The 13420-nt window shown below is 41.0% G+C and overlaps 2 protein-coding genes across 7 annotated transcripts in view; both read right to left on the bottom strand.

Annotated features, from left to right (window-relative positions):
* cd79a (CD79a molecule, immunoglobulin-associated alpha) lies at window positions 1-3887 on the bottom strand (the record flags this gene model as incomplete). Its single annotated transcript, XM_080768205.1, has 5 exons — window positions 1-237; window positions 861-923; window positions 2098-2213; window positions 2789-3154; window positions 3848-3887. 5 exons carry the CDS (start codon window positions 3885-3887, stop codon window positions 118-120), a joined length of 705 nt encoding a protein of 234 aa, XP_080624331.1. The 3' UTR covers window positions 1-117.
* Window positions 3888-6257: 2370 nt separating this feature from the next.
* arhgef1 (Rho guanine nucleotide exchange factor (GEF) 1) overlaps window positions 6258-13420 on the bottom strand; it is a 56845-nt gene continuing 49682 nt past the window's right edge. For all 6 annotated transcript variants that reach the window (XM_080767704.1, XM_080767705.1, XM_080767703.1 and 3 more), the window contains 6 exons: window positions 12402-12454; window positions 12138-12281; window positions 11907-12029; window positions 11260-11417; window positions 10342-10446; window positions 6258-10038 (listed from right to left, as the gene is read on the bottom strand). In XM_080767704.1, the coding sequence (XP_080623830.1) occupies window positions 10372-10446; window positions 11260-11417; window positions 11907-12029; window positions 12138-12281; window positions 12402-12454 (553 nt within the window). In that variant the 3' untranslated portion in view covers window positions 6258-10038; window positions 10342-10371. The remainder of the gene's footprint in view (window positions 10039-10341; window positions 10447-11259; window positions 11418-11906; window positions 12030-12137; window positions 12282-12401; window positions 12455-13420) is intronic.

Consider the following 13420-nt stretch of genomic DNA (forward strand, 5'->3'; position numbering starts at 1 on the left):
AGCCTACTCATGAAAACAAATAGTTTTAAAAGGCTTTAATTCAACTGTCGTACCATGAAGTGTAATTCAGACTTTCTCAATCATTCAAATTTCAATATCATCGTTCACAAGAGTTTTCTAGTAAAGTTGGATCTCTTCTTCCTCCTCGATGATGTTGCTTAAACCTACGTCCTGGTAGGGACCCTCGGAGCGTTGGATCTGGTCATATGCCGCATCGCACTCCTCCAGGTTCAGCCCCTGGGATGGTAATGAATAAAATTGCAATCATCAAATAGAAAATAAATAGACCATCAAACACTTAAATTATAGACAATGTCATGGATGGACATCAGAACAGACATTTTCACATACAAAAAAATGCTGAATGGATAATTTAATAAGGAAATAGGCATGGGATAAACAAAAAATACAAAATCATCATCCTATAAATACACATTAGAGACTAGATAAGAAATATTGATCAGCGATGATGACACACCCACCCACACCCCATTAGTTGGAATTGATCCACATTCCACAGAAGATAACATCATTTTATACATAATTTTATACATTATACATAATATTTCTATACAGTGTTGCTTTCAGTGAGATTATAATTGCCCAGCACTACCCTGCGTTATTATGTTCTCCTTGCATAGACACAGCAATAAAACATCCCCCCTGCATGACCTGTGTTTTGGCAGGAGAAATAATGACAGAGTCAGCACAGCAAATTCTGGAGTGTTAATTAAAGTCTGCGAATGTAAAAATTGACCAGTGGGTCAACTGCATCCCTCTCAGAGTTATGGACCCCCTCTCATATTAACACTCCGGATTTGCTGTGAGGGAATGGTTGATTTAATATGCAACTGACTGACCTCATATATGTTCTCCTCCTCTTTTAACTTCTTCTTCTTGTTCAGTTCGTTAACTTTCTTTGCCTAAAAAAGGAGAGAGAGAGAAGAGGAAGTCAGTGAACTGGAAATTAACCCTGCTTCCCATGCAGATAAATGTGGTAATTCTGGTAAATACAGTGACACAGAGTTCATGTATGTATGTTGACAGGCTTGATATGAAACCTTTGTATTGCAATTGTTAAGCAATTCAGGAAATCAACTGCAGTATGCTATTAATCAATAATAGCGTGCACTAACTTTCAACAGTAGTTCCCTATAGCCTTATTATATTTGACATGACACTCAACAAATACAACTTTTTTTAATGTTACACATTGTTTTAATTACAACCTTAGTACAGGAGGGAGGACCACACCCATACTTCTCTCACTATTTTCAAATTTTATGCAGAGAACCTTTTTTCCATTCTTGCATCACTGTTCCAGCTCACCAGTGTCACCACATTCATTCCATTGCTATGCTACTGTTGGGCAACGCAACTGGTATATTAGCCTGATCTTATGATGTCTAACAACAATCCATATAGGTTCTCAAAGTGAGGGGGATCTCCAGCTAAATCAGGGGTTTTCAACTGATTGTGAACCAGGGACCACCACCCTGACTAAGAATCAACCGAGGGACCACTGTTGTGTTGGGTGGGGATGTGGACTATAGGTGACACTTGTTGTCCCACTCTTTCTCAACCAATAGTCCACAGACTAGTGGTCCATGGTATAATTAGGTCTGGAAAATGTTTTATGGAAATACATAAATGTATAATGTTAAATGTTAAATTGTTAAATGTATTAAAATGTTTAAATAAGTCCATAAAAAATACATTTGAATGTGTGTGAGTGTGGGGGAAAGGCTGGGAAATTAGCAGTTTGTTGCACGATACTACGATTTGTTTGTACGCACAAAAAATATATCAAGCCCTTATTGGTCATTATTAATCTGAAATATGCTAGTGGTCCTGTCTAGAGTTCAGAAAAGCTAGAGAACCACTGATATTCTTATCTCACAGATGGTTACCGAAATGCAGTTCTTACTTTATCCAACCTCTCATATTAAACTCTTTTTTATATGAACTGATATACTGATTTATGAGCGTCGAGCACACACATGCAATTATCTATCTATAAATGCACCACGTCTCTGTGTGTACATATGGTCATACTCATATTGTCTTTGGCGCCAAATTGTGATGTTGCCCTCTGACCTTGTAGAGCAGTTTGGTCCCAGGTAGAAGCACACACAGTAAAAGCAAGATTCCTTCGACGGTCAGAATGTTGTTCTTGGCATTTTCACTGATGTTCAGAGTCTTCTCCATTGGCCCTGGGGTGGAAAGCAAGATTTTTACGGCAGAATAATTATGCTGCTATGAAATCCGAAAGATTTAAAAGGAAAACAATGAGCCATTATTGAGATTAAACCATGGCTCCTTCATGGTAAAGGGACTTCATCAGTGAAAGTGCACTGTCTGAAGCACTCAGTTATTCTCCTTCAGTGCAACAAACCTTTGTGTTAGGCGCTCGGTTTAAAACATAAAACGTTGGAATTTAATTTTGTCAATTCAATGTTAATGAATACTAAAGAGACATTTCCAACTGTAGTCTGTAAATGTCGAATTCTTAAAAATGCCTTGCCAAGTCACTGTACTAAACATGAACTGTTGTTTGTGAATTGCCCCACACAGGTATCCACACTTTTCCTGGGCTGTGTGTGCTCCAGTTCCTGTCGATTTGATCCAATGAAAGCCAATGAAACTGGTCAGATGACCAATGATATCCAATGAAATCAACAGGAACTGGAGCACACACAGCCCAGGAAAAGTGTGGATACCCAAGGATAAATCACCCTCCCTGCCTATATCACCATAAACCGAAAAAGTATCACACACAGAAACTCACTGGAGACCTGCAGGAAGGTGCCGTGGGTGAACACATAGTCCTGCAGGGCACTGTGGTTGAGAAAACACTGGTACAGCCCGCTATCATTGAACTGCACCTCCGTGAGGGTGAGGAGACGACACTGGAACCCAGAAGCTGATATCTGCCCCTGCTCCATAGTCACCCGGTGGTCTGACGGAACTACTTTCTGTGGACCCATGGTGGTGGTACCGTTAGCCGTGTGAATCCTCCTGAACCAACTGTAGTCCACATCACCCCCAGTGACTGTGTAGCAGCACTGCAGCTTGGCAGTGTGTGTGAGCTCCACCCTCAGAGAGGGCCTGTCAGCCTCCAGCATCACCTGGATGCGGTCACCACAGGCAACCACTAGAGAGAGTAAGGATGACAAAGTACACAACCACAGTATAGGCAAAGTATAGCCTTATATATACAAATATTATTCAACTACTGTAAGTGCATGTTGCTCTGTCAGATTTGTACTTGAGAGAACTGGAGTACTTTATTTTAAAAATTACTTAATAACATAATTAATCTACTACACGTTGTGAGCTTGTGTATTGGCTATTTACACCAAATTTGCAATAGGGCTTAAGTGGTTCATTCATAATGTATGTTTTCCATTTCTAGAAATGTAGTACAATATTTGTCTTGGAAATGTAGTGGAGTGCAAATACTCAATATTTGTACAGCATACAGTACTTAAGTACATTTACTTTGTTACTGAGTCTGTCACCACTGGTCCAAAACACTATAAGATTATTATCAGAAGTCCCACAGATGGAGATAACAAGCCCATCTGCTATGACAGGAGATCAGCTTCACTGGAGCAGAGCTCTAAATGAAGCTAAATGTAGAAAGGGACGTTTTGGCACACAGACTTATATAAATGGCTAACTTACAAAGACAAACTGCAAAAGATAAACGTTGTTTTGCAGTTTGTCTTTGTAAGATAGATAGCCATCCGGAGATTCCAAACAAATTCAAAGTCTAGTTACAGCTTTAGCCTATAAGGGGTGGTGAAAAGTATCCAATACCTTGAAAATATATTGTCAAACTCACCAACAAAGCTCCATAGGACAAAGAGTGTAACTGGCACCATTTCCTTCACGAATCCAAAATAAATTGCAAAAACAAGTTCTTGTAACGGTGCCAATGTTGTTCCATACAGTGTTGTCAAGACTTGACTGTTGTTTCACTGATAAGACCAGCATCTTCTGGGGTTTTTTTCTCTGTCAGGAATCAGGATGTATGCTTCAATTACTTTCAGCAGTCACCGATTTGCATAAAACTGAAGTGGGAAATACTGTACAGAGCTGCAGCTGATAAGAGCAGGTGGAGTAACGTCCTACTCCAGACCATATACATAACAATGGTGTATATCAACTCTAATGTTGGGGATCCAAAGAATGGCTGCCTTATTAAACCGGGGACATTAGGAGCAGTCAACTATACCTGGGGAATAATAGACTACTGTATAGCAGTCACCAGGCCCACCACAGACATAGCTTAATTAAGAGAAACCTTACTGAATATTTCAAGTGCAAAGGGGCGGCAGTGGCTCAGGGGTAGAGTGACCGGATTCGAACCCGGGCTCCCCCAGAGAAAGCCCTAACCACACCAAAGGGTCAAGGTGGCTTTTTATCGTCCCTGCGGTGTGATGTGTCTTGTTGCACGCTGACCCTAGTGATTCAACGTATGGAATTCAATGGCCCAAACCACACCAAAGGGCCAAGACGGTTTTAGCGTTAACTCCTTGCAACCGTTTGGACCCGGAGTTGCATGGTGGTGACCCTTTGGTGTGGTCAGGGCTTTAGTGTTGACGTGTCCTTGAGCAAGACCCTGATGTGCAGGTTGGTGCCTTGCATGGTTTCCCCCGGCATCGGTGTATGAATGGGTGACTGTAATGCACAATCTCTGTAAAGCGCCTTGGATAAAGGCGCTATATAATGCACCATTTACCAAAGACAGGCCTTGCCTAGGAGACGAATCTGCCACAGAAAGAAAATCCCTTGGGAGATTCGTCTGGCACTGCTCAGTTTGAAATGAATTACATTTCGCTCACCCCAGAGTTGTGACCAATCAGAGCCCACTATTCAAAGGGAGACTTTTTAGCTGTGACGTTGGAATCCGTTTGCACCTTGGAAATAAATCTTCCACACCAAATGTCCAGACTAATATCTATGGCCTGGCAAGTGATACTTTTCTCATTACCAACAATTGTTCCAATACAGTCCAGAGATGATCACAGAGAAGCCATTCTAATCCATATCCATAAAAACAAATGTATAATTCTACACTCAGTGTACACAACTTCTATAATTTTATATTAATTTGATAAGTTTTACTTATTTTCGTTTGATTTGAAGTGGGATTAGTTTCGTATCTCATCTACATTCAAATGATTAATGTGTTTCTTGTGCGTCAGTTTTATTTACTCTGTGCATTTTCATCACCATGGTTCATCATTATGCAAATAAACTGAAGACTAACATGAATACAGTCGAAATCCTTCTTCAACCAAATCAATTAGTACCTAGACAAAATGACAAGACAGCAATTTGTCTACCCCATTTATTAAAAATAAAAAAAATGAAAATAAGAGAACGTACCACCATCCTTCTGAAGTTTACATAATTAAAAAACCCTCTAGCACAATAAAAAAAAAATCAAAGCCCAAATACACAGTATAGTTCTTGCATAATTAGGTTTATAAACAAGATGACAGAATTCCTGCGTAACATCGACCAGAGCCTTTTCTATACAAAATGTTGGGTGGGAGCGAGGTTTGTACGGCACGGCTGAGGGTTCAAATAACATTGCAGGTACAGAGGTGGACACAAACGCTGAGAGTAGGCCTATAGGCTACCCCCAACTTTCTCTAGAGCCAGTAAAGAGTTAAACTGCGATAGACTCCTTTATTCTCTCTCTCCTGGGTCAATTTCATGGTCCCCATCATGTGAAAAGCAACCCCACCCCCTCCTACCCCCGCCAAAAAAACCTAAAACTAAAAACAGTGTTTGTTTGTAGACTCAAGAGCACTTTGGAAAGACAACAAACAAAAGCAGCTTGATCGTTGGAACAAGGCACTGTTCTATAAATACATTTTCTATACATCTATGTATTTTGTTATAGATACATGAGGAAAAGCCAGAGAAGGAAAGGCAGGAGGATGGAGGGGAGAGAGCACGAGAGAGATACAGTACGTGTGTAGTCTTTCACCCCAGTAGTTGAGTGGAGGTAAGACTTTACTTAGTGATCACTCCAGTTCAATGGGGAGAAATCCTTCCTCCAGATTACCACTTTAACCATATACAGGCTAGGTGGCCAACTGGTTTAGGAAAAACAAGTTGCCACTGTAATAATGCACCAGAATAGTTAGGCTAAGGTACATTCATGTGTAATTGTGCCAAAAAGTGTTCAAGCCTCCCCATTATTGGTGAATGCATAGGACAGAATTACAATTACAATCTTTTTAGAAAAAACCTCCCCAAACCATTCAAGCAAATCAAACATACATTAACATACAGTAAAATTGTGCGACATGAAAACGTGATCAGACTTGGCTAAGGAGGTGAAAGGCTGTGATCAGGATTATGTGCGTGCAGCCAAGACATTTATTAAGCACTCACCATGTCCTTTTTCCTACAATGCAACATTTATATACTTTTGTGAGGAAGACAGGATTAATACAAACATGATTGAAATCTGAGGAGAAGGGGGACAAAAGTTTAAATATAGACTAGACAGCAAGAACAAGGCAGTGATGCTCAAACACAACCATTAACCTTCCACAAGTAACTTCTATCGCTTGGGTGACTGCCAGCATCTCAATATGCATCCTTTTATACCGAGGGTTAAGAGAGTCTACTGTAGATTGATGGTGGTAGTAGGTGGGTGGTGGTGGGGTCTGTGCTGCTGTTGCCAAGGCAGCATAAATGAGTTTGCATATCGTCACTGTCTGCTTGGAACATTGTGTGTCCAAACATTTTTTCAAAGCAATCACGTTATTACAGTACTGGAGAGTATAAGAGTGGCCAATAGTTTCCCCACCACCAAATCCCACCCCCCCAAAAAAAACAACATTGAACTCAGTATCCTTATCTGACTCCAGGAGAATGAGATCCCCTTTGTTCCCATTTCCATGTGTCTCTTCCTGGAACTGGAGCAGTTTGTTGCTGGTATCTCAATACCAGAGGTGTTATGCGTGCATAGTGTGCACACAAAACCCATAACAGTGTGCACGGGCCTATTGTCTAGTTCTGTACAGTACGTGTTGCAGTTAAACTGGCCTGGCCGGATATATGCAGATTATATGCTATACATTTTATTTCTGCATTCATTATTGTTGGAGACCTTTTTGCCATTGCTGGAGACGAACTTCTGCAACTTTGCTGAAATACAAAATGTGCTTTTGTGTAATGACAGGCATTATTTTTGGAATTTTAGCAGTCTGCAATTTCCTCTCTGAGCCTGGGTAGTTGGTAATAAATCAAGTGCCGTGACAGTGCTAGACACAATCTGATTATTAACCTTCATGTTTACCTACTTTGGCACAATTCTGAACACATTTAATAATATGTCAATGATTATATCCTACTGTAACCTTCTGACTGTCAGTGTAGTTGACAATAAACTTCCACTGTGAACTTCTGTCACTTGGGTGACTCAATATGCATAATTTTATACTGAGGTTTAAGAGGGATTATTGTGGCAATAAACTCAATAACACAGTCACATATTGGAATTTAGAGAGGAAATGTTAAAGCCACCAACTGGAAGTTTGGCTACTGCTTATACAGTCACCACTCTCAAATCAGCATCAAGTAATGTGACACGCTAATGTCAAAAAAGCTAATGTGAGCCGAGTCCTAACAACATTAACCAGTTAAGCCCTATATACTTTGTCTTACAAAAATAGCCGATCTGCAAGCTCACAACTCATATCATGACCCGTTGTGAGCTTGTACATGGGCTATTTTCACACATTTCTTTCAAAGGAACTCTAAATGTTTTGAAAAGTTGCCCAAAATAGGGACAACATGGTTAAAAGCTAGTATGAGGCTCAAATGGTAAATGTCTTTGGTCCTGTGTGCATATCTATGGTTCAATGCAAAAAAGAGGAAACAAAGGGGTCCAATTTTGATAGAAATATTGCTACTATTAAATATGTAATTTTTTTCTTTTTTTTTCTTGTTTTTTTTTGACAAATACATTATTATTAGCGTAATTATACAAGTTGTAACCACATTTCATTCCAATTCCCAGATTTGGCTAGGGAGCCATAGACTTGATTATGTACATCTGCTATTACTGGCGAGCGGCACAGCGCATAATGAAGTATACATCAAGCTTAAAACCCATTCAGGATGGGAACCCCTTTTGGTGTTTTAAGCATGATATAATTTAGCTAGCTATTTTTGCAAAATCTTGGAAACGTGTCACAAATCTTTGAATATATATTCTTTCAGAGCGAACGTGTTTAACTCATATCTTTGCTTCTTTGCTTCCCCTGGAACAACATATTTTCAGAAGGGGGTCGGAGGACAAATCCATATATTCTTGGGGGTCATTGTCATGAAATGTCATGAATGTCAAAATGTTTGAGAACGAAACATAGGGTTTTTCAGAAAACCGTTTTCTGATTTAGAAAAGATTTGTTCCCAGGTCTAAATTGGTTAAGCCATGAATGATTGTGATGAAAGAGTTGACAGTTGCCGAATCAAAACAGGCTCGGCTATCATTGGCAGTTACAGTCACCCCCTTTTGTCAACCACTGTAGCCCTCCGGTTTTTACATTTATATTTTAGTCATTTGTAATGTCTTACTTTTAGTCAACTAAATATCATAGGATTTTAGTCAACTAAATCTACAGTTGATTTAGTCGCCTAAAGTGTATTTTGGCAGGCCTTGATGCCGTTGTAATGGTTGATTTTACGCTTGGTTGAATGCTGAAAATAGCCGATCTACAAGCTCACTTTTAGTCAACGAAATCAACACATCTTTCTAATACCTCGCTAGGTTCCACACATTCTCAGATTGGCCTCACATGAATCAAAACAATAGAATGTTTTTCTCTATTTTTTCATGGCTAATTTATACTTGCCAAATGTAACAGATTTGCTACTGAAAAGCATAACAAGTTAAATGTCATTTTCCTACTCTTCCCCACTCTTCTGCTGTGCACCTAAGATACCGTCTGTTTTTCTTCCTCTGCCATCTTTCTCTCTCGCTCTCAGTGCTACAATGGTGTCACTCCAGAAAGGCAGGCAATTGACTCAACAGGACTCAAGAGGAATAAATAAAAGCAGTCAACGCAAACAAGACTCTAAACACTATATATATATATATATATATATATATATAAATATATATATATATGTTTGTTATATAACATACGTTATATATATATATATAATATGTTTCTAATTTCATCTAATTACAGTAAGGTAACTTGTGAAACAAATCAGTTTCACTACCTTAAACACTATTGTAACACACATACACACACATGCTACCATGCACACATTTCCTCTCACTGAGAAGGACCGGCTACATAATGCACACAAAATATATAAACTGAACAGATAGATAAAACTAATAAATATTGCAAAAATAAATGTTGGGAAACAGTGTGCGTCCAATTGCATTTGATCGTAAGAGAAAGTGCATTTCTGCTGTACTTTGGCTTTGGCATAGGATAGAAACAAATACTTACTAATTTGCAGTAGCATTTTGGTATAGCATAAAACTCGACCATGCCCCCTAAAGGGTTCAAATCAGGTATAACTTGGCATGCATACATATGAATTGTATGAATTTTCTCACATGCATATCTCCGGTGTGTGTATGTGTGTTATCACAGTCACTACAATTTTAATTAGGCAGCATCTTTCTCACAGCAAAATATTGCTCAATTTTTGGCACCCTTTTTCTCTTCTTAAATGTGTCTCCCACATAAAAAGGGGACATCTCTCATCTGTGTATTGCATGCATGCTTGCACGCATGTGCATACAGACACACACACACACACACACGCACGCGCGCGCACACACAAACACACAGCTCCCATGTTTCATTAGTGAACCGCTGCACTGCGGACTGAGCCCTCCCCCTCGGGCTGGCAGAGATGTCTTGCTGGGTTACGACCGGCTGCAGATTCAGCGAGAATCCAGGCATGGCATACGAGTGTTTGAGGAAACGGGGGAATTTATCCGGACAGTCAAACAGCGACTCTAGAACCTGCAGTGATCGGAATTGGGAAAGACGACGAAGCACTAAGTTATAATAAAATAGCAAGTGCAAAACTCTTGCATTGGTCTGCAAGATGCATAACAAGCCATTGTTGTGGCATCTAAACCCTAATCTTATTTGACTGCAGAGGTTTGTGTTGGGACTCCAACAAGTTAACCAAAGAGAACTGCTATGCTAATTGTGAATCGCTCTGGATTAAGAGGGTCTACTAAATGCCTAAATTGTACAGTATTCTAGACACATTCTGGTGAATACTAATTACACATGTCTAGATATGTGTTATATGATGTCTCACCTGCACCTGGTGGTCAGCAGGGGGCGTGCTGGTCTCTCATTGCAAGTTGCCCCCCTCCAGGGAGAACTTGGAGAGTGCTTCCTGCAGTCTGTGGTGTGCCTCTTCAACAGTCTGAAACACGGATCAATAACACGTCTCTCAGTACCCTGGGACACATGTGCCAACCTCGATAGGCAGGCGCACACACACACACACACACACACACACACACACATACACACACACACACAATCTACCTTGCTTTAACAACGACACATACACAGACACCACCTGATACCCTTATCATCCCCTCTTGCCGTCTTTCTGACACATCCCATTGCAGGACGAGAACATAATGGCCATTGTCAGAGAAGTCCAATTTTAAAAGGCAATTTTCAGCCAGCCAGTAACAGCAGTGGTTAAGTGGTTTTCTTGTTCTTTACCTTCTCCTTTGTGGCATTTCTCGCAGTCCATCTGTCCACAAAATATTGCCAGGCTCACATCTCACTCAAATCATCCCCTCGCCAATTGTCACTTATACAACATGAGCCCTATCTCGTCCCTAATTTGGGGCGAACATTCAGCGAAGATAGCCGATCTACATGCCCAGAGTCGCAGCGTGTGAGCGTGATGCGTTGTGTGAGCTTGTAGATCAGCTAGAATCTGCCACGACATTTGGTGTAGGGCCGAAAAAGAAACAGACTAAGTATAGCGCCCTGGGAGACAACAGTCAAAAAAGTATTTGGGGTCAAGTGGTTAAGTCCTCCGCATCTTTTTCCACTCAGTACTTATCTCTCGTCATTCTATCTGTCTTTACTGTTACCTCACTAGAGTACATGCTCTCTTTTCCGGTTTTATCCCTCTCTTTTTACACTTCGATTCCCTATTTTCTGTCTTGGGGATTGCTTATTCACTGTTGTTTATTTAAGGGATGGGGGCTCTCACCTGAAGTCTTGTCAGTTGTTCCTCCAGACTCTGAAGCCTCTTGCGGACCTCTTCCATCCTCTCCTTGGACAACACCAGGGGAGCACTGATCCCACCATCCTCCGTCCCGTCTGCAATATCGTTCGCTCTTGCGCCACTGTCACTGCTTTGCCTCTCTTCTGCAAAACAGACGGAATGTGAACGACTGACATAAAAAGCGTAACCTCAAAATAGCCCAGAATAATGAGTCTGTCTGGCTGAAGGAATATGTTTGTCCAAAATTGTATAAATAAGATCAGGTAATGGACGGTAAGATTCGTAAAAAAAATAATAATAAAAAAAATAACTTAAAGCAAGTACATATTAGTTTTGGTATATGAAAAGATAATAATTATACAAATAAAATAAATATTAAGATAAGATGTGGTGTAACTCCCTGGATTCCAACCCTTGGATTTTCCCATGTGGGAAATCAAACATCTATGCTGCTCAAAGAAAGGAATCCCTTAATGTAACCTAGATTTGCACCCAGGACAGGTGGTAACATTGGGCGCTTGTCCAAGACTAGGTTTCCCGGGACAAATGGATGGGAGGGGAGGGATTTCCTCTTTGCTTGAGTGGTTGATGTTTCATTTTGAATAACTTCTTACAACTGCAGTAACTGTTACCTGTTGACTGACTGCCATCGGTGTCTTGGTCTGTCCTCTCGGGTCCCTCCCTTCCATTCTCATCTAGTTGGATGTCGTCAGATAGGCTGATGCTGGTGACCAGTAGCCTTTTCAGCGACATGACTGTGGGGTTGGAGCAAGAGTCAGATTAGGTGGATGTGATCTCAGCATCTGTCTTCATGAAATGGACAGAAAGAAAGATTGAAAGAAAGAAAGTTATAAAACGGTAACCTTCATCCAATGCGCAGTTGGCCACCTTCTCCTGGTCACTGTTGGTGTGGCCAATCAGGTCGAAGCCTTTTTCCGACAGGTAGTCGATTAGCAGATGACGGGTGTTGGTCGAATTGTCATCAGTCAGGCCATCCTTATCTCGATCTGCGGACAAGCAGCAGCTTTAAGGCAGGTTGTGGCCTTTAACCATGCATAGTAATAACACTGAATGTGGTTTGCAAATCGATAGTGCTCCGCTGATGAAATATGGGAACTCTCACTCACCACTGGTGCTCTTCAACCCTCCATTCTCAGTGGGACTCATGGGGACAGAGAGCCTGAGAGAGAAACAAAAGAAATAAAAGATTGAGGGATGAGAGAAAGGACATCAATTATTCCAAATATAAGGGACATAATGGTAGTATAGCCGGATTAGTTCATTTAGCAATCATCATTCATCATCATCTAATTTAACATTTGTCAAGTTGGTCACGTGGCCAAAAGCGGTGGACAGAAACTGGTCTACATGTTCTGTTGCCCCAACAGGGGCAGAAACAAGGCCACAACCACGCTATTTACACACACTACAACTCGCTTACAATTCGCAAACCTGGCAACACTGCCCTGTGTTCATGCTGTTGTCAGAGGCCCGCCCCCGGCTCACACGTCACTATTTTCTCCGTCTCTCAGCTCGCAATCGCCAGCCATCTTGCTTTTTATTTATATGGGCGAGTGGCAATTTAATGCAAATAAATTAATTATAGGTCCAGCAAGCAAATCATGATGGTCTGTAGGTCACAATAACATTCCGAATTTAGGTTTTGTGTTTTGTATGACATTTTGGCCAGTAGTTTTATATCTATCTCAGCTTTTGCCTGATAGCACACATGCTAACAGTGCTGACCACAACGTTAGCAGCATTTGATGACAGCTTGCCATAGCAACGTACAGTGTGCGCAGACCTAACGTGAGCTTCTGGGACAGAAACTTGCGTTTTCATGACAGCAGCAGCTGCTGCAGCAGCTATTTTTTAGCCCTTCAAGTGTCTTATTTACTCTGCAAATAATACTTTTATGAAACATTCCTACACGGAACACGGAATCACTGCTGCCCCAACACGGTCAGAAACAAGCCCAACCAGCCCACAAACAAGCCCTTTAAACCACGCTACTTACATACACTACAACTCGCTTACAATTCGCAAACCTGGCAACACTGCCTGCCTCTTACGTCACCAGCTCTGTTACACTCACTGCTTGCAGCAGCAGCACTCGCTGGGACTCGGAGCTGGGTCTGCAGGCGAC

This window comes from Protomyctophum bolini (genome assembly GCF_963924005.1).
Source record: "Protomyctophum bolini genome assembly, chromosome: 7".
NCBI classification, from domain to species: domain Eukaryota; kingdom Metazoa; phylum Chordata; class Actinopteri; order Myctophiformes; family Myctophidae; genus Protomyctophum; species Protomyctophum bolini.